This window comes from Phaethon aethereus, assembly GCF_964289735.1.
Source record: "Phaethon aethereus genome assembly, chromosome: 21".
NCBI lineage: Eukaryota > Metazoa > Chordata > Aves > Phaethontiformes > Phaethontidae > Phaethon > Phaethon aethereus.
This window is the reverse complement of record NC_138597.1, coordinates 3,608,262-3,635,807: the sequence shown is the minus strand read 5'-3', so window position 1 is coordinate 3,635,807 and position 27,546 is coordinate 3,608,262. Positions and strand designations below refer to the sequence as shown.

The 27,546-nt window shown below is 42.2% G+C and overlaps 1 protein-coding gene across 1 annotated transcript; it reads right to left on the bottom strand.

Annotated features, from left to right (window-relative positions):
- Positions 1-20,278: 20,278 nt before the first annotated feature.
- LOC309412407 (chymotrypsin-like elastase family member 2A) lies at positions 20,279-25,015 on the bottom strand (the record flags this gene model as incomplete). The annotated part of the gene is made up of 8 exons (XM_082009304.1): positions 24,946-25,015; positions 24,284-24,372; positions 23,605-23,702; positions 22,861-22,989; positions 21,927-22,063; positions 21,127-21,272; positions 20,837-20,989; positions 20,279-20,296 (listed from the first exon to the last, which is right to left on the bottom strand). Exons 1-8 carry the CDS (start codon positions 24,986-24,988, stop codon positions 20,279-20,281), a joined length of 813 nt encoding a protein of 270 aa, XP_081865430.1. The 5' UTR covers positions 24,989-25,015.
- Positions 25,016-27,546: the final 2,531 nt, after the last annotated feature.

Genomic DNA, 27,546 nt, shown 5'->3' with positions numbered 1-27,546 from the left:
CTGGTGGGTGTTCCTGGCCCCCTTTCAATGAATTGTCTCCCAAAGGAGCTTTTTCTTCATGCATGAGGGCATTTTTAGGTTCAGTGGTCCTGCTGTGTGGTTTGATGCTAAGGATCCTTGACTTTGCTCTATGCTAGTCTTGCTGATGTTTATAACAATTTTGCTGTAAGTTTTTTTGACATCTAGAGGCAAGCTGCTTTTCCCAACGTGCTTTAAGCACAAAGAATCCTACTGCCTGTGGTTCAGCACTCATCAGCAAATGGTATCCTCAGGTCTCAAAGGAAAAAGTGGAGAGGGAATGGATCAAGTTACAGATGCAAAAAAAAAGTTGTAGAGCATTGTAAAGCAGATGAATTATGAAAACTGCTGGAGAGTTGGTATGAAAAACACAGACAGCTTTTACAGGGTGTAAAAGTAGTAGAGAAGTAGTACTCGAGAAGATTCTCAGATTAATCATGGCTGGATGATGGGAAGAAAGAACGGGTTTTATATTAGGCATATATGAGAAGTAAGTGGGGAAGGCTAGGCAAACATTGTAGGATCAGCCGAAACAAAATTCAGGATTTTTGGAGACACTAGTAAAATGGATCCTGAAACAAATAGGAAACAAGCTGAGCTGTTCAGAGCCATGGCACAAGACTTCTTGTTGGTGCCTGGTGAGAGGCAGAGGCTTAAAGCAGTATTCATGTTCCATAAATCCTCACCTAAAATGTATTTTTGGCTAAGCTTCATCTCTAGCAAGATGAACAGCATCTTGCCGTCCAGTTGTTTTGGAACGGTGGGAATGTTTACACAGGCAGGTTGTAGGTATTCACACTGCAAATGGAAACATGGGTTAGCTGTGCATGGTTTTAAATTGTGTAGGTCTTTTTAGTCCTGTGGCAGCCAGCCTTGCTTCCTCACACTCTTCAGAGCCCTCAGAAACTCTTAGGCTGATCTTGCACTAAACTGTTCAGAAGCAGAGTCTTTCATTCTCTGTGTTGTATTAGATACCTTTGGTATTTGAACTGAGGTCTAGGCGGTCTACATATTGGTGCCTTACTATAGAAAGTTTGGACTTTCAGTGGGAGCATAGTGCAGCATGCAGGTAATTAGCAGCTGAAAGCAGAAAGGCTGCTACATTAGTCTGCAGTTCATAACCTCAGAAAGGAGGAAGAAAGAGAACCGCTCCTGGGCAGCATGGAGATGACATATCCCCAGTTGTTTTGAGCTGAGAGAGATTTCCCCAGCAAAACTAGAAGGTCATACCTGTGAGATCCCACGTAGCCGCTTTACTTCGGGTTGGCTGCCTTTGTCGTTAATGAGGTGTGTGGTGACCTCTTCTGGTGAATGGAGAATATGCCTCCAAGTTCGGTTAGCGCAAGTTCTGGTTTAAAAAAAAAAACAACAAAAAAAAAAACCGGATCAGACGCTGCGAGAGGTTTTGATAAAATGACCACTTCAATCTTTGATTCAAGAACATGGTACGTACAGTACCAGAAGGGGCTGAGTAGCTCTTTTGCAGACTTTAGACTCTAGTAGCCCTGTAAGAATGTGTGAGTGGTTATGTCTTGGGAAGGCACATGGTGTGTGTGTGATATATGAATGCGTGTGCATGATATTTAAAATTCGTGTATACAGCAGAGTGTCAGATGCTGTGGTGGGTGGTTAAGTTTAGATCCACCACTAGATGTGTTGATCTGGACTCTTACAACGGATTTGGCAGAATGTAAGCTTCTGTGAGAAGAGATGGGAGTGGCGAGGACATTGAAGCATCTTCTCTGGGGTAACATTTGCCAGGTTTTTCTTTGCAACCTAGTGCATCCTGGAATAGCTTGGAACAGTGGCAACAGTGGTCATTGATCTAGAAGGTTTGATAGCCAAGAAGCCAAATAAAGGGGCAAGAGGTCACACTATCCCATTGTGCTATTTATTGCTGCATGCCATTTGTCGGTATAGAGCATGCAGAAGGAGAAGCCATTTCTAGAAATGGCTAAACAGCTACAGGAATGAAATGGCACCTGTCCTAGATGTTGCTGTGGTTGTTTACTTCCCCTCTCCCTCCCCTAATGGCTTGGTGATGAACCTAAGAATAACTCAACTAGCTAAAACTGTAGCCATTACATAAAGCCTGTCCTCCATTAAACACTCTGTAGATTTTCTTCAACCTGTGAGAGAGTGGCACTGTGCCTAACCTCAATTTTATATTCCCAGAGCAGGATCCCAATTGTCCATTAGTTTTGACACATCTCACACCCGTGGACTTTTTTTGACTAGAGGGTTGTATAGGTAGGTCCCTGCTTTTTGAGAACAGGAAGGTAAACTGTCTCGATTTTTGTTTGGCAGAGGATTCATGTGTGTATTATTCTTCCTCCTGCTTACATTTACAGTCCTCTTCATCGATGCTTCTCATCAGTTTAGGCACGATTGGATACTTGCATGTACCCACACTTGCTCGCTAGGGTTAGAAGGCAAATCCTTCATGTCACAGTGTGGCAAGCAGTTGGTTGTGCCAGGGAGACCATCCTGGAGTCTGCACTGGATGCACGTTAGACTACGTGTGAACAGGAAGAGGACTCCTTCCTGCCTTGGGTGGGTGAGTCGCAGTGGGAGGAATGCAGCCTCATCCAGAGCTTAGCTAAGCTGCTCTTTCTTAGTAACTCAGTGTAGCTATGATGACTCTTATCACCCACTGTTCTTGATTTGACAACCTTTCTTTGTTTTCCCAGAAAATACTTACTGTGTTTGCCAAGCTTCTGGAAATAGCTACATCCTTTTGTGGTGGAGGACGGCATGGCCGTGGGCCAGAGGGGCAGGATATTTTAGCTGTTGCTTGTCAGCACAGCGAGATGGGCAAGTAGTGTTTAAAAAACTAACACTTCTAAAGCTATGATAAGGTGCTCAGGCTACAGGGCTGGAGCCTGTGTTCATGCTTGATATAAACTCCACTGTCAGCGCCACATTCACACCTCCCCTGTCACATTAGGCACCCCATGGTCCTGCCTTTCCCACTGGTCACTTGCTACAAAGCCCCAGCACAGGGGTATCAGGCCCTGTGCCTTCATCTACAGAGTCCCCAGGGGTTGCATTGCTCCATGTGTCCTTGTGGTGACATTGAGGTGGCTAGAGGAAATACTGTGGGTTGGAATAGATTCGTCACCGAGGATTGTCACCCTGAACTTTGGACTCAGCCACTTCCCCTTGGGATGCATGGTCTAGCCATTGCTGTCTGGACGAGAGAAATGGGTGGACTTAGCTATATGTCAAGGCTTGTGGTGTGAATTAGGGGATGTACAGTAGTGGTGCTGCTTCCTCGTTTGAATGCAGACACCAAATGCCCTGTCTGAAATGACAGAGATTGGGGCAAAGCAGTTAAATCTGCCTGTGGATGCTGAAGAAAGCAATGATTTCACTCCATAGTTGCTTACATTCCCTCTCTCTCTCTGTAGAAGTTATTTGTGAGTCAAATGTTTCATGGCTATGGGCTGGACAGAGTTATTCTGGAATTACAAGATTTCATTTAATTAATTTACAGGGACAAAAGACAGTTGTGTTAAGCAACTGAACGCTGCTAGAAAGCTGAAACCCTTGGGGCTGTGCCAATGGGTAAAAGAATCATTCCTCTAGCCAAAATAGCTTAATCACTGCAAAAACAGAATTTAAACCTAGCTTCAGGATGAGGACAGTATGGAGTTCAAAGGTTTCCTTTGAACTCATGTATGACACAAGTATGGTGTTGGCTTCAACTCACTCAAAAGTGCTCCTTGTAAAGGCAAGTTGTATCATACCCACGCTTGCAATGGGCTTATATGGATGGGGAAATGAATAAGATTTTTCACCAAGCTGATGAGGTTCTCTGTTCACTAAGTGATTGGAAAGTTAATGTTACTACTTAAGTTAACGTAACTGTCAACCAGATTGAGGATCCATGAGAGTGGTCGCTGTTGATCAGCTGGACAGATACAGCTTCAGTTCTCTCTCCCTCTAGGTGTTTCAGTCCAGACCTTGACGGACTTTCAACCTATATGGGGATAAATTCTTTACTCTCATAAATGATACAGCTCTGTTGATGTAGGGAAAGTTTTGGCCATTTGCACAAATAAAAAAAGTACTGGCTCACAGCTTCATGTGTGCACAGCCACCTTTATGTGTGCAAGTCAGCAAATAGCATTTTTACACACTGTTTGCTTCAACTCAGTGGAGCAGGCTTGAGTAGCAGCTGCACATGGAGGGGTTGTGCAGTATGTCTGTGCATGCCTGATAGGCTATAGGAAATGCTGGACTCACTTTCCTGTCAGTGACTTAGCTCTGTGGCCTGTTAAAAAGGGGCCCTAGATGCCACTTTTAAGCCTGAACTTTAACACCCTGATTACATTGCTGTGCCCCACTGCAGTGAGAAGGATGTCCAAGAGTAAGCTTGATCTGTGTCTATCTGAACTTCCTGATCTGGGAGCAATTTCTTCTGTGTATCCACTCACTTTCTCCCCCAACACTGGTCTCTCTCTGCTCTGCTTTGAGAGCAGTAATGGGTACGTAGGGTAAGAATACAGCCACACGATCCGAGTTGGACACATTATTAGTCCTTTTTACAGGAAATAGTGCTTCAGTGCTTTCTGAAACGTGGGAGAACCCTCCAAAGGGTCTTCATTTGAGCACTCAAAACCCATCTTGTGAACAGGTGTCTGTGCTGTAAACCCTTAACTGTGTTTAGTTAAAACTAACACGCTAGTATGGCTCCGCTTTGCACAGCTGATAGATGCCACAAAACTTCAGAGGCAGAGAATGCATTTAGCGTCCCTTGCCTACTGGAGATTCTTCACATAACTTCTGCATTGTTTGACCAAGAGGATTTGTTTGACCGTGTCAACTCCCTGAGGTTAACAGCACATTTTTTGCCTAGTGTTGAAGTGTGAGACCATTGTGAGCCATGACATCATATCTCAGGCCAGAGCAGATCAGGAAATGACCAAGAAGGCCTAAAATTTTGGCCATGGGAAGAATGAATGGAGGAGAGAAGGGATATGATACAGCAACATTCTTTAGCCTCGATAGCTCAGACGCACCTGACAAGTGTAATAGGACCAGGAGATCTTTCACACTTTAGCACATGATGATATTTTAGTGCAGAGAGATGGCTTCTGAGAGGTAGAGGTGAACTAGGGTGCAAATCCACTAGATGACATGCTAATAAATCAGAGCTGCCTTTAGACAATAAGGAGTAAAGGGGATATGGCCTGAACAGCTAGACTGCTACGAATCTGACCTTTCTTTAACTCTAGGAGGCTTAAAATTAATTCTGGGTCCCAATCTTTAACCACTGCTAGAACAATAATTCCCTCCAGACATATCAAAACTACCACTGAGGAAGGACACATACGTGTATTAATGGCTATGGCTGTTTTGTGGGAATGGAAGGGAAGGAAGGTGGTAACAGGAGAAAAACAGCAAACTACATTTTCTGGAAAATTTAATGTTTTTTGCAAAAAAAAAAAAAATTATAAGTATTGTGTCATAAACTGAACAGTGTCAACTATTTTTGAACTGATGTAAACCAGAAAGCAATTAGTCAGTTTAAAAAAAGAAAGGGGAGGGGGCGGGATTGTAAGGTAAATTATCTCTGAGATCTTGCTCAGTGGGCTACAAAGCTGAGGGCTTGTTTTGGTCCAAGGTTCCAACAGCCGTGGGGCTTATCACTGAAGTCAGAGGCAAGACAAACCTTTGGGCTTGGTCATATCAGTCTCATTTTGCGCACAGCACAGGAGGCCTTCATTAAAGTCCAAACAGACCTGACTCACAGACAGACCTCATGCTGTTTTGCTGCTGGTTTTGTAAATACTCTGCTCTCTAAATTGCTACAGCACATTTCTCTCTCCCTCTCTGTAGTTCCCTCCTTGTTTCCTTGTGTCAAGCATTGAGAGCAGGATGATTTAAACTAAGACTTAGTTGCTTTTAGGTCTTTTATTCTGTAATTGTATGGGGCACAGGATTGGCCGGTGATTAAAGTATTGCTTTGGGAAGTGGAAATGTGCATCGCTTTCATGATTTTGTCTGCAGTCTAAGCAACTGCTTGCCTCTCTATTTCCCCCTGCACGAAGTGTGTATGAGGCTCCCCTGTCTCACGTGGGTGCTATGAAACTAGGTGGTTGTCTGTGCAGCTTTGCAGCTGTAGAGTAGAGAATGAATGAGAGCTTTTGCAGATACTCAGTAATTGCCTGAGGACCAGAAAGCTTCCACTGGAGGAGAGAGGCTGCATTTAAAACTTCTATACCTCCTAACTGTAACACTGTGTGGCTTTCCAGAGCTATTTTTCGCACATCCCTAATCATTATGCTACTGTACTTTAAACCTCAGAACAGATCCCTACTTGCACAGGTCTGAGAGCTTGATTTGGTACCCCTTAACTTAGCTTCAAAGCAAGTACCTTCATTGAGACAAAATGTCCCGTCCCTCCAGGCTGAGCTTCTAGGCCCAGTGCCCACTGATTTGTTCCCTAACGATCCTGCCAGCTTTGAGGCTACTAAGCACAAGTGCTGGTGAGCCATGTGGGGAAGGCAGAAAGTTCAGAAAGCAGGAATTCCTGGAGCAGCAAGAGGAGGGGGCATGACAGGAAGAGGAGACTGATACTTCGCTGAAGAGCCCATCACAAATAGTGCAAGAATAACAGTTCTCTGTCATGGCTACAGATTCCCTTATCTGGGAGTGTTAAGCGGTGGAGCCTGTCGACACTTCTGCCTCGCGCCCTGCTCTGCACTCAGCCGCCTGCAGATACAGAGTGGCTTGAACAACTTCCAGTGCTCGCTCTCGGAGCTTCCCAGGACCCCGCAGCGCGGTGCAGAGCAGCACCGTTGGGCAGCCAGGTGACATCACTGCCAACAGCCGTGCAGGCGCTTCCTGTGTCACATTCCCAACTGAAGAGCCTCTTGCCAAATCCTTGTCGTTCTACACGGTCTTTTTTGGAACAAATGGTCTAATTTTAGCCTGACTGCCACAAACACCTTCCTGAAATAGACTCTGACTCTGTCCTGCCTTGTGCATGTTCTTGAGAGTTTAAAAACAAAATCCCTGGTCCTTAGGGTCCACAGCTAAGGCCTCTGTCAGCCTAAATTTGGGCAGTAAGAAATACTGAGCAGTGCAGTGGGGAAACTTCTGTCACTGTTAGACCCATACAGAGCTGAGTGAGGACAGGAATGTTCCAGGGAGGCAGAAATTGTGATGTGATTGCACATCACAAAGTTGTATGGATCTGGTCCAATCTGGAGGAGTTGTTCTGTATTTCAAGGACTTTGCAATAGAAAGAACTCATTGTTTTCTGGACTGGCTGCAGACAGATGTAACACTTAGAAGTATAGTGAATGGACTTATTCAGTGTCCTCTGTGGCTTGCCTAGGTCGATTACTCTTATCATCATCCTTTCTTTTTGGGACCTAACTAGATGAGCACTGGCCTAGGAGTACATAAACTGTGGTTCTGATTCTGTAGCAAAGTCAGTTCGTGTCTGCATGTGCTGTCCTTGAAGGGCATGTGCAACAGTGACCTGCTTTGAGAACAAGTAAAAAGTAAATATAAGAATTAGGAATTACTGTGAGGTGAGGACAAGGAGCACAAAGTCCACAGAATCACTGGGCTTTTATGCTCCTGCCTTTTTGCTGTTTCCATGAGCAAGCTCTTTCACTGAAGGATCAATGCAAGCCTGAACTGCTGTTTTTAATTAGCAGAGAGTAAAAAGCCATGTCTTTAAAGAATTCTCTAAATAGGAAAGGAAAAAATGTTTTCAGGCAGCTTTATGTCGCTCTCTTGGGAGTCACACACCCCACACACACCCCCCTTATGTTCCTTTAGACCTGTTAATTAAGCAGCTCCTTGTATCTGCAGGTCAGTTGATCAGCAAATGGACTCCCTGCAGTCTCCCATGCACCATGTCCTGAAGGATAAATAGGAAAAGGCAAAAAGCCCTTGGGCATCCAACTGGATCCCAGGATGACTTGTCCATGGGGCCTTTTCTGAGCAGTACTGAAAGCTGGCACATGAGACAAAAACCAATAGCCCCCGAGGTTGTCACTCTGGGGTTTGCCAGGGTCATCTGGGTAAATAGCCTAGCCTCTGCAGAGTGTGAGACTATTAGCCAGGGGAGCTTCCCTGCTTGCCATCATTCATCTAGGGACTAAAAATACCATTGGCTCACATAAGGTGAGTGCAAAGTTGTTGATGTTGCTGAACACTCTACAGGCCTGGCACCTGGCTCCAGCTGGGCTTTAATGGATGAGAACAAAACTGGCAGTAGGGCTTCATGTGCTGAGCATCCCAGCAGGAGCCAGGAGTATGGCAGCACATTAATGGAAGGACAGAAGGGACTTGGAGGACAGGACTTCTCTATTCTGGGTAAGCACCTGAATTACCCCAACTATTGCACGGTCTGGGATAGCTTTTGCTCTCTTTCTTTAGCGGTATCATCCAGGATCTTTGAAATGTCACTGGCAAGAACTTTGTCAGTGTGATTAATTTCAGTGAACTATTTTTGTTTCCAGCTTCCTACTCCTCTCTCATCTTGACACTTATCTTTAATAACAAACTTCTTAACACCCTGAAAAGCAGTGCAGAGCCCACAGGTTAGGTAACTTACTGAACAAGTTGTTATCAGAGTCAAGTGCTCAGCCTTGACTTTTCTGACTTCCATTTCTGCATCTGGGCCATAGAGGTATCCCAACTGTCCTGCAATATGTGAGAGTAGGGAACAGTCACTGCCAGAGTGGGTTTGGGAATCAGGACCAGCTAGAAACTGACAAATACTCCAGGATATGTGCTCTTTTCTATTTCATTTTATTCATTTGCCTCCCTTTTTACCTGCTTTCTGGTCGCAAGCTCATGTTCCCATTTGATGCCGTGTCTTAAAAGGCTTGTTGTGCCCTTTTAGCTTCTCTGTCCTTCTCCATCTCAAGAGGATAATGCAGTGGCAACTCAATGATGTTCCCTTCTTCTCTTTCACTGCTTGTGACAAAGTGTGTGTGTGGGACTGGAGTCCAGTCTTCTTCTGGCAGCCCAAAAGGATGCTTAAAAGACTGTGAATGCACCATTTATCAGGCAGGCCTGTAATGACACCTGGCGTTCGGTCTAGGAAAATGCTGATTATTGTACTGCTCTGCTCTGGCCTTGTGAGAATTCAGATGTTAACAGGCTGGCTCAACGGGGAAGCAGAGATTGTTGTTTCTAGATCTGCTGAGAGGACCAGGACAACTTATTATCCAGACTCTGCATCCCATGTAACTCAGCAGTGTGACTGATGCAGGATGACTAAAATAATCCATATGGTCTTTATGGAAACGAGGTATAACCTTTGAGTGATACTCAGGGAAGGCTATGGAGAAACTGACTTAGTATGTCAAACTCAAAAATGGAAACCATTTTTATCCCTACAGGATTTGTCTAGTTGAAGGTATATCTCTGTGTCTTTGACTAGGTTGAAACCCACTACCCCATCATAGAGTAAACTTGAGACTTTGTATTAGTCTGATCCAGACCCAAGTTTTCAGTCTAGAAAATGTTTCATCTTGCCAAAAGATCTTGTCTCAAAGTTACGCCAACCAACCTGGTACAACCTCAGCCTTCATCCACCCCAAGCCTTGTATGTTAGGCATAGACAACCCAAAAATCTTTGGAAACCAAGCCACCATATCAAAGCATCAGCCATATGCATAGAAAGCAGCTCATCACTTCCTCCTTCCTCTCTGGAGAGGGATTGTTCAGAGTTGAACCAAAGCATGTTTCGTTAATAAACACTAATTACCATCTATCATCAAGCACACAAGGCCATTTTCTACTATTTTCTAAATTAAAATTCCACACTGAAGCCTCTGAAGAGATGAAGATCAGAACAGGCTCAATTTTCTATGCAAATAATTTGCTTCTGATCTTGACTCAGGATTTTCATAATAATTAGAGACAGCATGGGGCTCCTGTGGCTCTGAGCTGCCCTGCAGTACCCAGCTGTCCCTCTCCCTCTCCCCGGTGGTGTTCCTTTCATGCCTGCTTGTGAGGGGATGTGTGCACCTGAGGCATTTTCCTTCATTGACTTGAAAGTCATGGCTTTTCAACAACATTTATCTCTGTCCCCCCTTTCCTGTGTTTTTTTTTTTTCCACATTTGATCCCACTTGCTGAGTTCTGACAGGAACCAGATGAAAGGAATCCAGCCTTTCTGTATCCGTGATGGGCATTGACATAGATTTATGTATGTGTTTTTGAGTACATGTGATTTTGTGTTTGTTTAACACTGTGTGAGCGTGCCTGTGCAGCTTCCACACGTCTTCAGTAATACCATCATCAAGTATTTAAAAAAACCAACAGACCACCATCCCCTTGGATTCAAGAGGCTGACTTTAGCAAGAGTTGTGAAGGGTTTTTTAAGTGTTTGATTTGTATTCCTCATGGCTTTCTGTGATGAAGCTTGCTGTAATATGATTCACATTTGTTTTCTTTGGTCTGAAAGTATTGGAGCAACTTAGCAGCTACCTTAATGGGAAAATCTTAACCACAGGCTTGCAGATTTTAACAGAAATTAAACAGTATTTGCACCCATGTAAATAGTCTATGTAGAGAAGTTCTGAGATTTGGGGAGGTGGGAAGTTGTGCTTGAGATGGGCAAAGTATCTTTTTAGGTTTTTGTAAGTTGTGAGATTGCAGTGACCATGGTGATGATTGAAGCAAAATCCTGCATGAGTTGAACCACTGAATTTGCTTGGAATAGTTCTTGCTTGAACTGGTGAATATATGTTTGGACCAACACCTGATTTTGATTCATAAGACACTAGTGATAGAGTTAGTTCTGTGGTTCGTTCTTTTTCATGTACAAACATGCATATTACATTTATCGTGAATATTTCAGCCTCCAATTTTGGCTTACTTATCTGCAAGATTGAATAGTTCTTCATCTGACCTTCAGAGATCCCCAGTCCTTGAGAGCAAGTTAACCTCATCACCTCAGGCTAAGCTTGCTTTACATAGAGCCACATCTCTGACCTGACTAAAAGGAGCAGCTCTTGGCTTTCATTCTGTAAGGAGACAACTTATATGAGGTTTTTCAGTTGTTCTTATTAGCCAAGTGAATGACAAAGAGATAGCCCAGCCAACTTCCTTTGAAGTTCATACAGCTACTTTTATTTTAGGAAAAAAAAGTTAAAAACAAAGACCAGTTGCAGCTTTCCAAGCCTCACTTCCCCTTAAATACATACCTTTCTTTTTGGTGCCTTTTTAATCTGCTAAGATCTTTCTCTTATGCAGTAGTAATGCTCTACATGAACCTGTTCACTGGGAGAAGAGACAGGCCAAACCTTTTCCCCGACACTTCTCTTCCCATTAGAAGGGTTCCCTCACTCTGGAATTGCTCAAAGGCGGCAGCCAGCAGGACGGGGTTAATGACAACAAATATGTGCAGCTCACTTACAAATTAATTGAACTCTGTGTAGAGTTACTACATGTCAATGTCAGGAAGTAACTCAGTTTGCTTTGATTTCTCCGAGTCATACATAGAAGAGGGTTTTACTACGCTCTGCTTGTCACTGCAGAGGTGTCTTTTCCTTCAATGAGGAAAGAAAAGCAAATTACAATTCAATGGGAGAAATAGCTTGCCCTTCTAATGTCTTCCATACAGCTAGACTGCACCTTTGTCTCACCATCAACCCTCTTGGTGATTGGATAAGGGAAAAAACACATGTATGGAGAGGAGATTCCTCTGAGGTCGAGAAGAGCTGGAAAGACAAACTGGTGCAGCAACTTAATAGAAGTAATTTAATATTGTTCCCACTTCATTTGTGTCTCTGAAACAATGATCAAAAAGTTATTTACCTGTCCTGTTCTCCACCAGGGTCTCGCTACTCCCTCTCCTACTATGTACAGTTCTACATACCTTGCAAGCGATACGTTATGGGAGAAATGTACACGCTAGCTTGAAGTAAGCTGGCTCAGGTTCTGAAAGTATCCTCACTGTGCCTGGACTTTGATGGTCAAATTCTGTGTCACCTACAAATATAAATCTAGAATAGCTTTTCTGGAGTGAAAAGAGTCACATTGCTGTACATCTTTTATCTACCATTCATGCTTCTGCATTTCTGTTCTTCTCCTTGTTTAGAGACACCTTTCTAAATTTCTGTTGGTGTTTTAGGTTTCCAAGTAAACTTACTAGCTAAAAATATGAATTATGGCTAAGAACAAAGAGAGAATGTTATTTAAAAGAAATGCGTGTGCCTGGGGCAGTCCAGTCATTTCTTATCCTGTCACATCTCATCTACAAAACCTGGAAGAAACTCATTTTTCCACATTGCTTTAATACCATGGTCTCTAGGCTGTGCCCTGCATTCTAAACTGACACCTTTGGCACCTTTCCCCAAAGCAGGCGAGCCCAATGAGGTGAGGTTCTCCTGGAGGCTCTGTTGGGAGCTTTGATGAAAGCCATTCCTCTGTTCCTGGCTTGTGCCATGGGTGGCACTCTCAGAGGTCCAGGCTGGTCTGGAACTCCCTTGAGTGTGACTGTCAGGGCTCAGCTCATCACAGGGCATTGCAGGGCTCTGTTCAGCCAGCGCTTCTCCCAGAGCACCTGCGCTACACTGTTGACACAGAGGAACGCACATTAGAGCTTGTATGTGTACACAGCAGAGCCCTCTGCTTGCAGGACAAATTTGCAAATTCTACATGTCTTAGCCCTTAGCGAATGGCTCATTATCTACGAAGTCTCACCCTGCAACACGTTCACCTCCTTACTTGTTGGACAGATCCCTGGCTACTTTCCATCTTCTTTTTCTTGGAGTTTGCTGGATTCCAGTGACACACCAGGCTGTCATTTTGAACACTGTAGTTCTTGTTACCAAGAAGCCAGTAGGTTTTCATTTTCCCTTTGCCCTGGGGCAAGAAAAGGAGCGAGCAGAAAACAGCTATTTTCATGTGAATATGAAAGGGAATGAAGGGATATGAAGCAGAGCAGAGAATCACTATGGCCAAGTCTACTACATGTACTGCATTTGTTATCTGTCCTTCACTCATAAGTGGCTGCTGTTTGGAGAAATAATTGTAATTTCTGTGCAGTTTGGGTGCTAATAATTCTTTCAGTTCAGAGAAACGCTTTGTTGGTCACTGGCAGTGTTGTTAAGGGTTTAAAATCAGCCTTATGCCGATGTGTCTTTGTAACTGAATCCTAACATTTTCACCCATATTCATGTGGTTCCGTGCAAGTGCAGACATAGCAGCTGTATTTCAAACCACACAGTAACACCTTTTCATTGACTAGGAGGAGTAATGTATAGTCACTTCCAACTGAATTAGGAGAAGAACCTTGGGGCCACGGTTAAAAATTGACTTGCAATTCACAGAAGAGCAATGGCCAAATCTATCACATCTCATTTCTGTCTTATTAAATGCCTTTACTGTTGCAAAGCTACGGAAAAGATGTTACCTTGACTTCAATTTCTCCCCTCAGTTCAATTTCATATGCATCATCCTTGAGAAGGGCATCATATGTAGCAGAACTGATATGGATCTTCTGCGCTAGGATTCAGAACAGAGCATTAGAAATTAATGATTCCCCTATTCCCAGAGACCACACACCAGCCCTCCTGCATTTATCAGCCCAGTGTTTCCACCTCCACTTTGGAAAATGTCGGGTTTGAGGAAGAAGCACAAAGAAATGGAAGATGCCTTAAACGTTGGTTGAGGACTCTGACATTGTACACAGATGTCGGCTAAAACATAGCCGCAGTTCAGCAGGTTAACTGACCTACTGACGTGACTGTGCAGTGCAGCGCTGGGTATCTGCACAACAGCGTTGTACAGCAGTTAAAAGAGGCGGTATTGGTAGCAAAGGCAGCATAAAAGGCTGGACCAAGAAAACATGCACTGCCCTCTATGTAGCCGTGGTGTTTCTACCTAATGCCTTTGTGTTACAGTCCTTAAAATCAAACTCAGCTTACCTTCTGCTATGTGGCTTTTGTGACCCTCTTTCTCCTCTTATTTCCAATCACTTGCCAGAAGTGGCATAACGGATGTGACTCTACTTGCCCATGTGAATACACAAGAGTTTCTCATGCTTATTGGGTAACTAGTGCATGTACAGGGCTAGTGGGGACTGCAGGTCATGCATGTGCTGGTTCTTTAGATCTATGGTAATGAGTTCTCTGGCATGGGATATGCTGCGCAGAATGCTCCTTCTCCTGTACGAACCTTATTTCTCCCTTGGCCATGGCCAATGTGAGGGGGTGCTAGGGGTTTTCCTTTCACTGCAGTACCTAAGAAACGTAGAGGGCGGGTGTGAGCCTGACTGGTGCATAAGGAACGCAGAGATTGTGCCCAAGTCACTTACGCAAGCTGGTGGACTCCATGCGGGAGGCTGTGTTTACAGTGTCCCCAAAAAGGCAGTAACGAGGCATTTTGTATCCCACAACTCCAGCTACACAGGGTCCTGGGAAAATACAAAGCAGAGAGACCCCCAATAAGAAACAAGTGGAAAAAGTGCAAGGAGAGGCCAAATGCAGACACCTTTGCTAGTCACTCTGGATTCTAAAAGAGCAATGGGAATTGGGAATACTCAGTGCATCTAGGGCCTGGCTGCACAGTATTTACTTGAGGAGAGAAGTCACAATTTGATTAGCTAAGTGGTGCTGATATCAGGGGAAGACGCACTTTGCCAGTACTGAATTGTTTTACAGCCCTTTCCACACTGATGCAAGCGAAAGTCATTTCAGCCCACTGTTACTGCTGGAACCAGGAGAAATACTCGTCCTGGGGTCCTGCGGAGAGTCAACGGCTTGTACAGAAAGGCAGAATTCTTTTCTCCTCACACAATTAGACTGTGTCCTACTCTCTTTTTCTCATGCCTCCACCTCAGCCCACGTACCTGTGTGTATCCCAGCCCGAAGCTGCAGTTTGCCCATTGGCATATGAGGGATCACAACCTGACGAACTGCTGCCACCAGGTCCAGAGACATTTTGGCAATCTCGTCAGCATGTTTGGTACCATTCCTCTCTGGCAGGCCGCTCACTACCATGTAGGCATCACCAATGGTTTCCACCTGATGGGAAGGGACATGCGTCACAAACTGGTAGGCACCAAGCTTTTCTTTCAAAAGGACATCAGAATAAAATATATCTCAGCAGTCCACCACTTGCCAAGCTGTGGTGTAGTCCCTGTGCTGATGGCTTTTGGCCAGCTGGCCTGGTGTATTTGCTATTCACTAGGGAACAAAGTAAGATTCCAGCAACTTCCAGATTCCTTGCCTGCAGGTTTGTACTCACCTTGTAAACATCGTAAGACTCAATCCTGCTGTCAAAGCAGACGTACAGATTGTTGAGCATCTCAACAACTTGCAAGGGAGTACAGGAGGCAGCAATGCTTGTGAACCCCACGATGTCTGAGAAAAAGATAGTCACCTGTCACAGGGAGAAGGAAAGTGTGAAGCTAAGGTCTCCAGGCAACAGTGGCAGATCCTTTGAAGAGTTTGGGGATTTGTGAAATTCTGAGCAGAACAGCCTAGGGCACAGGCTGCACATAGAACCAGTGTTGCAGAACTGAATAGTCGCAATCCTAAATTAACAAGCTCTGGCTCTGAATTGTTCTCTATTACTTTGACAGATAAAATTATGTTTATCTCCAAAGTTTATCATCTGCACTTCTCTGAATACCTTCTGCTAGATGGGAGACTGAAAGTCAAATGCTTTGGATCTTGCAAGCAGTGATCAACAGACTTCTTGTGGAAGTAGGGACTGATTTTTCTTTTAAAATGGTTTTAAAATGATTTAAACCGTGGTAGAGATCAAAACTAGGTATCTGAACAAACTACAAAATGAAAACTCAACTGCTGTCTTTGCTCTTATTGAATTAGGAATTATTAACTGGATTTTGTTTCTCTTCAAATGATGTATATCTTTGTTATGATCAAGTAATTAACTTTTTAAAAAAATAATATTTTTAAAAGAAAGAACAACAGAAACCATATTAACTGAATTGAGGAAGGGAAATGTGTGTTATAGGTGTTGGCAAAGAACTAAGTGTTTCTCCTCTGTGTTGCCTGAACTTTGTCAGTGTTTAAACTAAAATTGTTCTTTTATTTATCCTTGGTAACACCAATTAATCCAGAAGAACCACCTTTTCACCCCCTGCCTTGGTTCAGCTACTTTTGATGTCATGACTACTGTGAATTATAGTTAATTGTGCAATTACAGGTTGCTGTTTTGATAATGACACCTACAAATTAAATGCAAACCTTTATTATTGTGTTTCACAGCTGAAAGTAACAGAGTATCCAGGGGAAAAAGAGTGAATAGAACTGCAATTACTTTAGCATGACGATTTTGGCTGTGGGCTATACAGCACAGCTGCTAAATTCAGCATTGACAGCAATATGCATGCTGTGAGGCAGAGCTGCAACTGAATGGGTGCCTGAACAAACTCTGCCCTTGTTTTTATGTCAACAGGCTTTGTTACAGTTACACACTTGAGGCTACGAGACCATCCGTCCCTCTCATCCTTCTCTAACTCCCATGCTCTCCTTTCATTCATGTTTATGGAATCATACTGACAAGTACAGACAGGACTTGTCCTACGTTGTTTTTTCATGATTCTTCCCATTTTACAAGGAGGAAACTCAGTTCTTGCTCTTATGTACTCATGATCTAATGATGCTGCCTGGCTCTCATGAGTAGACTCTTAAACCCAAAGACGACAACTTGCCAATATAGGATCTTTGATGTCTAAACCTACGCTTCTGGAAATTTCAGCTCTTCTTCCTTTCCCCATCAGCCTAAGTGCTTCATGGCACACTGCACAGCTCTTTCCAAAACCCTTCATTAATATTTGGATTTCCATCGACACTCAACTATGGGTGCAAAACCAGGTTCCTCAAAAAGGTGGCAAGGTAGGTGCACTTTCAGGTGAACACTTTTCTATCCTTGGTGACAGCACCCTTTCTATTTGCTAACCTGATCATAGTTTTCTGCCTCAACTTTTTGGCTTTTCCGTAGCTGCTTGGCCACAGATTTTGGCAACATCTGGTGTAAGAGGTCCTCAGCTAGCCGCCTCTCCCTTTTCAAGTCCTCTGTCTTTTCCTTGAGGTTCCTGGCATAATTGTATATCCAATCTGTCATTTGCTTGAAGGACATCAGGATTATGGGGTAAGTGAGGCAGGCTATGACTAACAGACCAGTCTTAAGGCTCATTGTGTACAGGATTTCTTTAGATTTCTTGATGAGCTTTTCTTGTCCCTTCTGCAGTAGGCAACTCTGTACATAATGCAGTCCCTTTACCAAGGCTTCAATGGACACAAATTCATCTGAGCCCAGGAACGGGATGAAAAAAGGGATTCCTTCATAGTGGGTGAAATGAAGTGATAGATTGACATTATCCACCCAGCACTTATGTACACTCTCTGATGAGAAGATAGCATAGTTCAGAATGGCAAAAAATTGATGCAATGTTATTTGAAACCTTGTAGATGCTGGCATTAAATGTGCTTTAAGCATGGCTTCTCTTATGTGAAGGATGAGTTTAAAAGCTACTATGTCTGTCCAGTCAGGATTGTATCTCATAGCTTTGAGGTCTTCATGGGGACTACTAAAACGCTGCAGCAGTTCAGAGATCACTCTGGACAGCACCTGGCTAGTTTCAGGATCCCCTGTGCTATTTAATTTTTGTCTCGTATCAGTGATGTAAAATCTACAAATGGAGATTTTCTCCTTCTTGCATTGGCAATTCTCACAATACAGTTCTGCTTCACTTGCCTTACAGAGGGAGTTTAAATTCCCCAATAGCTGAGCATGAAATGATCTCTTCCTCTTGTCTGCCGCTGGGAACAGCCAGCTGTGCCTTTCTTCCTGCAGGAGATAGATTAAACGAACAGCCCAAAGGTGTTCACAGGAGGAAAGTTCCTGAAGGGCTTTCCCTGTGTTTCTCCATATTTCCAAGCTGTTTCTCAAATCAAAAGAAATGGCTCCAAGGAGGCTGCAGAGGGAGACCATGCATGCTGTCAAAATCCTTCGAACTGTTTTTCTACTACCAGCATTGGAGCGGGGAGAACATCTAAAAAAAGGAGAAAAAAAAAAAAGTGTCTGATCCCTGGGATGTTTATTGCAGCTCCTGAATACATAACTGGAGCTAGCAGTGATATTTAACGATTCACATTGGTTCTGAAACAAAGTACAGGGATCATGCATTAGCTGAATGTTATTGAAAGACATGTTTTATTATATTTCATTCCACCTGACATTTTCTTTTAAAAGAAACGGTGTAGTAAAGAAACTGTTTCTGTGACACGCTCAGAGCTGCAAAAACATGAATGACATCGTACAGTTTTTCTGTGAATATTAAGACTGATAAAGTCATTTGCTGTAGGTTTTATTCTCTGTGGTACTTCCATCCAAATCTTAAAGAAGCCCTTGGAAAAGATAGGTTACTTATTTCAGTGATCACCAACTGGGACTGTTGAATTTTTTTTAATTAAACTTTTAGAATTTGTTCTTAGTAGGAATTTCTGGATTATTAATAATTTGTGTTGATATGAGCTCAAACATTTCCACAATATTGTCTAAGTATTTCCAAAGGAAAATGAATCAAATTTCAGTTTTGTTTCAGTTTTTACAGAAGCATATACATATCCAATTTTTACTGTTTGAGCTTCATGATTACCTCTTCTGTCCTTCTCTTTCATGCTGCACATAACTGATATCCATGCTCTATACAGCAAAGTAACCTCTAATGATTTTCATTTTCAGAAGTATTAATCAATCATTTACAATTTTACGTTAATGATACTCATTAAAACAACTCAGGATGTTATGCTGAAGCTGATGACTTCTGAATAACTGGGCAACCCTTATTTCCACTGATAAAGAACAAGCCAGGGGACTGGGTTGCTGTTCAGTCCATTCAGCTCAGTCACTTTTTTTTTTCCCCTCTTTCTTTCTTTTCCTCAACATAGTAGAGGTGATTGAAAAAAAATCCCTCCTCAGACCCTCTACTTTCTCAGACAGGTGAAACTACACTTTTAGTAAGAGAAATAAAAATGCAATAAAGCCTACTATTTCTCAGCAGAGACTGATATCAGGCAAAACAAGTTCCTGCTGGGCTTTTTGCAGCAGAAGGGTGGTCAATGATTGTGAAGCAGAAGAAAAGTAATAAAAGTACAGTCTTCAAAGATGTTAAACAGCCATTTATTTATTTTTTTAATACTATTTATGCTTACTAATATTTATTTATTTATTTATTTTCAACCCAAGCGTAACAACTGCAAAATGTCTGACTGAAAGGAACCGCAAACCTAGGAAAATTTATCTCTGAACCCAGATGCATTTCTGTTCTCACAACGAACTTCCAATCTTTTCCTTACTCTATCTACTCCTTACCTTTGAGTCGCTTGTCCTTGGTTTTAACCAATTGTTTTAGTTTTGAATTCACCAAAATACGTGCCAGGCAGGAGAAGAAAAACACAACAAAAATCCACCTTGATTTTATGCTGCCTACCTTCTATGACAATGAAAGAAATCTATACAGGGGCTTTAATGTAGTACCAGGCTAAAACGTGGTGCTTCTGCTTGTGCTTTGCAAAAAAATCCCCATTTGTGTCTGTTTTCAGCCGACAGTGACAGTTCAGAGGTCTTCACCTGGCATCTGAATGACTTAAAAACGAGCAACGGGGATGTGGAGGAGATAGATCTGCAGAGATGCTGCCAGCACTCACTGCAGGTTTTTAGCCTTCCCCTTGCTAAGTCCCAGGATCACAGGGTGTTTAAAAACCGCTCTGTAAAAGCATTGTCAGTGCTCCCACACTCACCTGCATGGACCTGCTTGCACCCGTGCTGCCTTCCCGCTGGGCATTGCCACTGCTTGCTCTGGGGAGTCCTGCTGGCAGGCTCGGGGGTCCCGACAACTGCCTGTCAGCTGCCTTCAGCCCTGCCAGTGCCTTGCTTCCTCACCCCCTGCCCCACGGAGTTGTTCCTGTGGCTCTAACTCTTCCTACTGCCCAGCCTCTTCACAGCAGGCTCACATCTTTCCCCAGGTGAGGGTAGCAAGCTCCAGCCAAAAGGCTGTAAAAGGCCTCCAGCATCATCACTAAATACAGGTTCTGGTCCTGACAATACATGGGAAAAAGCGGCAGGGACACACGTTTTCTTTCATGTTGCGAAAAACAGTGTTTATTGCTGTATGGTTAGGTATAATACTTGTGTTGTTAAAGCGTAATTTCCCAGCAATTTGTGATCAAAGGTGTCATGATTATGACTTTATTCAAACTGTTTTCCTTCTTGGCATCTATCATCCAGTTCTTTTAGGATTAGTTGGTTGCCATAACCTATAAGAATGTAAAACAAGTGAAAAATCAGATCATGAGACCCAGGAATTTGTGAATAGTATATGTTGCATCCAAGATGCAGGACTTAAATAACTGAAATAAGATTTTTGCTTTTCAGTCCCATTTTAGATTAAAGGTTATATTAAATTAAAAAATAATTGATGTTCCAGACTTGAGCAGCATGCGCTACCTTCTAGGATGCAATTGCAACAACCAGTGATATCGATGAATAGAAGTTTAAGGTAATCTCTTCTGAAGTCATACTAGTAAAATCTTTATGACTATAAATATAACATATAAATATGTAAATATTTAAATAGACTTATTTAAAAGTGAAAATAATTTTGATAACTGTTTAAGAAGAGGATACTTCTTTTTTGCTGCAGAGACTGCTTGTCTACAGAGGTTATTTGTATGTAAAGTAGCATTTGAATCAAAAGTGATACAGTTCCCTGAGTAGGTGGCAGAAATGTCAATCAGAGAGAACCTCAGAAGTAGCTAAGTGTCTGTATTCTCTAGCAGCAATACCTAGAACCTTACCTGCTGGATCCAGCTATTGTAAGCAGAGACCCGAGTGAAAACAGAAGGCTTGTGATAATAGTTGCAGCCAAGAGCGGAGCCAAAGCTGACTATACCATGTACTTCCCACCTGCCATCAGCACCTTGGCAGTTCAGTGGGCCACCAGAGTCCCCCTGGGAGGAAAAGAGAACACAGTTAATGGCAGTAATAGTGTGAGTAGCTCCTCCTTGCGTCTTGTTTAAGCTTTTCTTCCCATCAGGCCTGTTTGTGTCTGAAACCAAGCCCTAAGAGTGGTGTTCTCTGGACTCACATTACAACTGGAGGTGACTCCATCCCCACCAGCGCAAACCATGGTGGGTTTCACTGTGCTTCCCCACCAGCTAGGCTTGGAACAAGTTGCATAATCCACCACCAGCAAAAGGCCTTGCTGCAGGTCATCTGGAAGAGCTCCATTTGCTGGGAGGGAATAGAAACAAAGGAGTCATGGTACCAGCTGGCACTGAAGAACGAACAAAACTGCATTGTTAAGTTTCTCCCACGATCTGGGTACTATCCTTCCAGATAAGAAACTCCATAGGGACTGCATTAAGGGAGAAGATGTATAATCCATTCCTTAGCTCCATTCTTTTATATTAAAAAAAAAAAGGCTTTAACTTACTAACAATTTGTGTTCTGTTTAAAAAAGGCTCATTGCAATTTACTTATCAATCTAGGAATTGCCTCTTGAGCCGAGCTGACACTTCTGCTGAAGTCTCTGAGATTTCCTTCACTTTTCATCTATTCCGTTATGTGTCTTTTCAGTCATTCAGCGGAGTATGTTAGGATTAGCAAATTCACCAGTCTGCACAGTTAACGTTTGTGTTACAATAGCTTCTAAACGCTTAGTTACAGGGCCCTCTAGTGCTTTATTAGCCCCAGTACAAGCAAAATGAACCAAAGGCAGAGAAAAATCATACTGGGTGGGTGAAGTGGGGCCTGATAAACTACCTCACCACACTGAGGTTGAGAGGATCTTGAGGACCATCAACAGCCTTTTTCCAATCAATCCCAAAGGAGAAGGCAGTACTGACATATTTTGTTCCACAATTTTGCAAACATGCAAGTACTTACTCTGCAGTCTTCCCCATCCAGTCACGTAGCAGGCAGTGTTGGATGATAGGATGCTTTGTGCAGGAGGGAGGCAGGCCAGCTTAATGTGGTCACTTAAGGTGACGTGTTCAGTGAGTTTGATCAAAGCAATGTCGTACCTGTGGTCACATGTGCACATTTGAGAGTGGGAAAGAAAAGGAAAGGGGTGAAGAGGTTTGCAAATAGATTAAGACACAGTAGCAGAAATACTTAGCAGTTATACAGCACTTGGCCTCTTCAAAAGAGATGCAAGGGAGCAAGGAGGCCAGTACATAAGCACTAAAGATTCCTCCACTCTCAAAGCAATGGGGAAATCCATGGACTGGAAGACTATTCCCTGCAGAACTTTCCTGCTGGCAGTGTTCTGGAAATTGCCTTTTATAGGTTCTTTTCATCAAACCCAAGCATGTGTTAGGACTAACTCCAAGGACCTGGAAACTGAGGGGATTTCTTTGCTAGTGCCCTTAGCCTGCAGCAGGACATAGAAGTCCTTCAGCAACAAAGATATTAATACTATTGACCACTAATACTGTGTGTTTGTGCCATTTGTAGAAGGGCTTCAAAGATCATTGTATAAATTAATTAATTCCTTCCGCTGCGCAAAAGAAATCATTGCATAGGACATCTTCCCACCCAAGCATGAACATGCAAAATGTCATCTGAAAACACAATCAATAAGCAATTAATATTTAAAGTTCTTTATCTTCTCTTGAGGGCGGAAAGATACAAACTGGAGACTCAACTCTCATCTATGAGCAAACATTTAGAAGTACATCCGTAAGCTGTAACAGGAGACTCTAAATATTTATCCAGTTAGCTGCCACAGGTCAGGGTGGATGAAATTCAGGCAGTTTGATTTTTGCCTGATTTGATTTTGATTTTCTAATAACTGAAAAAATACTTGCCACCAACTTACCCATTTGCAACGTTCTGTGGATCCCAGTTCTCATTGACAATGATTTTTTCTGGAGGAAGTGCAATTGATCCTTCTTCCACAGCTGCTAGGTTATATTTTCCAAGAAATACTCGATATTCCCTAGAAGAACTGAACAAGAAAAGGACTAATACTCAGTTATGCAGCTGCTGGCTTGCTGCTTAGACATCTGCGTCTTTGCCACTTGAGATATTCAGTAAGAATATCCTTAAGACTGTAATCCCGTATCACATGCATGATTTTTCTGGAGCTGAGCCAATGTCTGACTGATTTGCTAAGGACAAAGCATGATGTTCTAGGCTTAATAATCACTTCATCTCCAAGCTGTCCTGTCAACTCCTGCTTAAGGCTTCATTAAAAAACTCAAGATGCCTCCAATCTTTGCAGGATTCAGCTCGTATTCTTCAATGAAGTAAACAATTTGGACTGCTTTTTTGACAGCAGTTAAACAGGTTCACTGATAAACAGCTGTGTGATGGATATAATATATAGGATTTATAATAATAACATGCAGCCAATCCTTATTTCATATTATGGTATTTTCTACAACTTAGTGTTACAATAACCAAGAACTGTATGTACATATTCAAGGACATATGCTACCAAACCAAAATAAGGTTGCCTTTGTGGAAACAGTTTTGATGATGAAAGGGCATAGATGTGCCTGATCACTTCTTTCTTGTATTGCCCCATAATATGAAGAGCTTACCCACGATGATGAATTACCTGATGCAGTGCGCAGCTGTCATCACCCAGTTGGTTGCAATGAGGGTTCCTCCGCAGGTGTGGTACCATTTGCCATTTGAACTGAATTGAAGGGAGACCTAGGATCAATGTATTAAGTAAGGCTCAGATTTTTGCTTACTGATTTTTCATGGTTGCCCTTTCTTCCTGCACCCAGAACACAACTTGCTGCTGGAAGATCGTGGGAAGCTTTTAAGCCACAAATTTCCAACTCCTGGCCACAGAAAAGATTTCCCTCCTACCCTATCATCCAAAAGCTTGATTTTTTAATGTTGTTTCTTCCAAAGCTCTCACTAAGCCTGGCCCAATTAGAGAGAGCATTTCATTTGCTTCAGAAATGTATTTTCTACCTCCATGTGCAACTATGCTCCAGTAGGCATTGTACGCTCCACTGAATTTCACAGTCGTCTTGCATAAATGTGGGATAGTGCCCAAGACTACTGAAAGAACATGGAAGCCTGCATAACCAGCAAGAGCTGGCACATTCAGAGCTCTCTTAAAAGGACTGAGAACTTTGGGATCGATCAGAATGTAATATTCAAAACCTAAGACATGACAGGCACGATGCGTCAAATGAAATAAAAGGCTTGGTTTTGTTCAGCCTTGTTGCGGGAGGGCAGCACAACCCTAACTGTACCAGGGAAAGCACAACATGACTAACCTGCCAGGGCCAGCTGTATGGTATTGCACTTTCCCCGCCAACAACCCTAGACAAAGCCGGTGGGTACGCAGGAACGCCGCAGCCAAAGGCTAGAAGACATACAAAATAGGATGCGTGTTTTAAAAATAGGATGATTAAAAATTGTCTGTAAGAGAGGGTTTTTTTCCCTAATTATAGACTGTTTGTATAGAATATTGCAAGGTACAAAAATAGGCTGTGATTTAATGTGATACAAGTGAAGATACAGCTGTCAGTCAAAACTGACCAATGTTATGTAAGGTCTGTTTGAACGGTTTCATTTCTGATATAATCAAATCAAGTAGGCTTAACCAAATTCTCATGTGTCAGCTGAGATGCAGCTCTTAGCCAATGCAACAATGTGATGTGGATTAACTGTATGTCAGTGTATCCAAGCTAAGTAAAATAACTTTGAATTTGCTAAAGGCTGAGAGCAGTAATGCTAATTGAGCCCGTATTGTAAGAACAGAATAGCACAGCACCTAGTCACTGTTTTGACAGAACTTTTTAATTAACTGCCTATGCTGTATCTCTTTTTGTGTTGTTGCAGAATGTCTAATTTCCCCAAAAAAAAGGAAAGTTGCTGTTAGATTTTAATTCATTTTTCTATTTTCTTTCAGCTAATGCTGAAATTGGGTACGTACCTGTGGCTGCCAGAGTCAACACAGCAAAGAGGACTCCGAGCATGATGCCGGTTAGCTGTATGCTGCAGGCTCTGCTCTGCAAGCCATTTTATATGTTATCATTTATCTCTGCGACACATGACTTAAAATGCAGTGCTATTCTGATATCTATGGAAAACTTGTGTAATTGTGGGATAATTTTTTATATGCACAAGTGCCTAAAAAAAACCAGTTTAGATGGACCTTGGATCCAGGCTATATAAATAACTTGGTTAAAAAAGAATTCCGAGTTGCATATTATCTGTAGCAGCTGTTTGCTTTCCCATTGCCTTGACAATTCATCACAAAGGTGTTTTCAGAAGGAATATGTTATATGAATTATTCTAACACTTGATGGTATGTTAACAGTAATAGTGTGTGATATATTTAGACAGTGATAGACTCAGACATGTCAGTGAGGTTGGATTAGACAATCTCTGGAGGCCCCCTTCCAAACTTAATTATTGTATGATTCTATGATTGCTTGAAATTTTATTTTGTTCTTGTTTGTTTTGTGACTGAATGGCAACTACCACTTTGTACTGACTAAAAAACTGTATCTTCTTTTCTGGATCAAGTCGCATGTGTTTCAGCATGCCATACTTCTTCAGTAAAACAAATTGTGGTCACTTTCAAGTGGAAGATGTTTCAAGCAATACAAAGAACCAGCTGTCCACGATGATGGAGAAACACTGGTATAGTGTGGTGAGCCAGACTTAATTTCTTTCCTGTTTACCTTGAATTGTTAGATCAGTAGCACATCCTTGGAAGAGAATAGGGTTCCTGTAGCATTGCAAACCAGCATTTTTATGCCCAAAATCAGCATGATGACTTTTGTTATAATGCAGTGTGAGCTTGTTAATGAAAAAGGGTAAACCAGGCAAGAGCAGGCATTTAGACCACTACAGAGCTGCTGCCACAAAAGAAAGTGTCCCGGTTCATTACTGGACATTTGAGATCAATGACTTGGTATCAACACTTACCCTTGTGTTCCTTTCTTCCTTTTTTCCTTCCACTACAGGAATTTTCCATCCTCTGTCATGTTTCTATCTGCCTACTCTTCACCTGAAAAACTGTTACTGGTTATTTAAAAACCAAACATCTCTATCCCATAAGCCATGTCACGCATAGGGAGCAAGCTTACTAGAATGGAAACAAGTATCATAACGCCAGTTTTGTAACCAGAGTTGCATTGTACGTACAAACCAAACTAGAGGTTTCAAAAAAGCTGAAACAAATCTATTGTTTAATGTCAGTATTAACAAGAAGCAAAATCCCTGATTTTCATAGCTTCCATTCAGCAGTAGGTACTGATTTGGATGAAAGATGCCTGGAGCGCACATGTGGAAGGCAGAAATATATAATGTTTTGCTGTTTTGTCTGCTTCTCAAGAATGTATTATCCTACCCAAACAATAGCACTTGAGAAAGCTGTATTCTGCATTTCAAACAGAATCAACCAAACCCTGTTCTGGCATCTTGTATTTATTATCTGCCAAAAGCATAAATCAGGATTAACTGAGTGCAGAATAGAGATTCTAAAAATTTTTGTTATTAATTAGTTGGCTTTCTTCTTAATGTCTGAATTTACAAGCTAAACAACATACTATGCTTTTCAGTTTAACTTCCATGCTGCTATCATTTTTGTGGAATACCAACTAAATATTTAATATACATTTTGGATGTTCAGTCACTATTTCAACTTTCCTGTTTTATGAATGTGCTTGTAAGCATGGAATTTTATTTAGTTTTTTAAGTGTTTCTGCAATCATTTCACAAATAACCTTCTGCTATCTTGCACATTGTAAATAGAGAAACTCCATTCTTTCTTTTTCCCTTTCTTTGTAAAGGAATCTGAAACAGTTCTTTTATTATATGGGGGAAAAGCTCTTAAGAATCATCATATTTTTAATGAAAAACATTAAAAAAGCTTTTCTTTTGGTTCCACTCCTGCTTTATGTAACAATTGCTTATCCATCTTTTCCAGGTCTAGTCTAAATAGGCTGAAGTATCTTTCTTGGACTCCGTGGGCATCATACTATTGGCAGTTCTGCAAGTGAACATCAAAAGGCTCAGCCTCCAGCTGATACCATGGTGGCTTGGAAACAGCACCCTGGAAGCTCTTGCCATCTTCTTGCCAGATGTTTCACAGAAACTAAACAGCTCATGGAACTTCAGTAAGAAAGAGCAGGAACTTCTGGTATGTTCTGTTAAAGCACAATAGCCACTAGCTCTTTCAATACACAGTGTACTTAGTTTACAATTTATAATGTACTACATTTCTTCACTAGCTTTAGTCTATTCCCCCGTAGGGTAGTAACTAGTGGAATGGCCTGCAGATAAGTAACAGATGCTGAAATCTTTTCTGAGGGAGGTTTTTCATCTGAAACTAGACAGTAACCTATTTAAAAATTCAAAGTTAAATCCTGCCCCAGCTTTTCATTGGGAGCACCAAACATGCCAAATTCATTACCTGCTGGATGGACATTGAATCTGCTACTTGATTTTTCCCTGGGTTCATTTCTGCATGTTCTTAAAACTAAAACTTAGCCTGCATGCCTCAAGATAGGACAAGGTTACACCG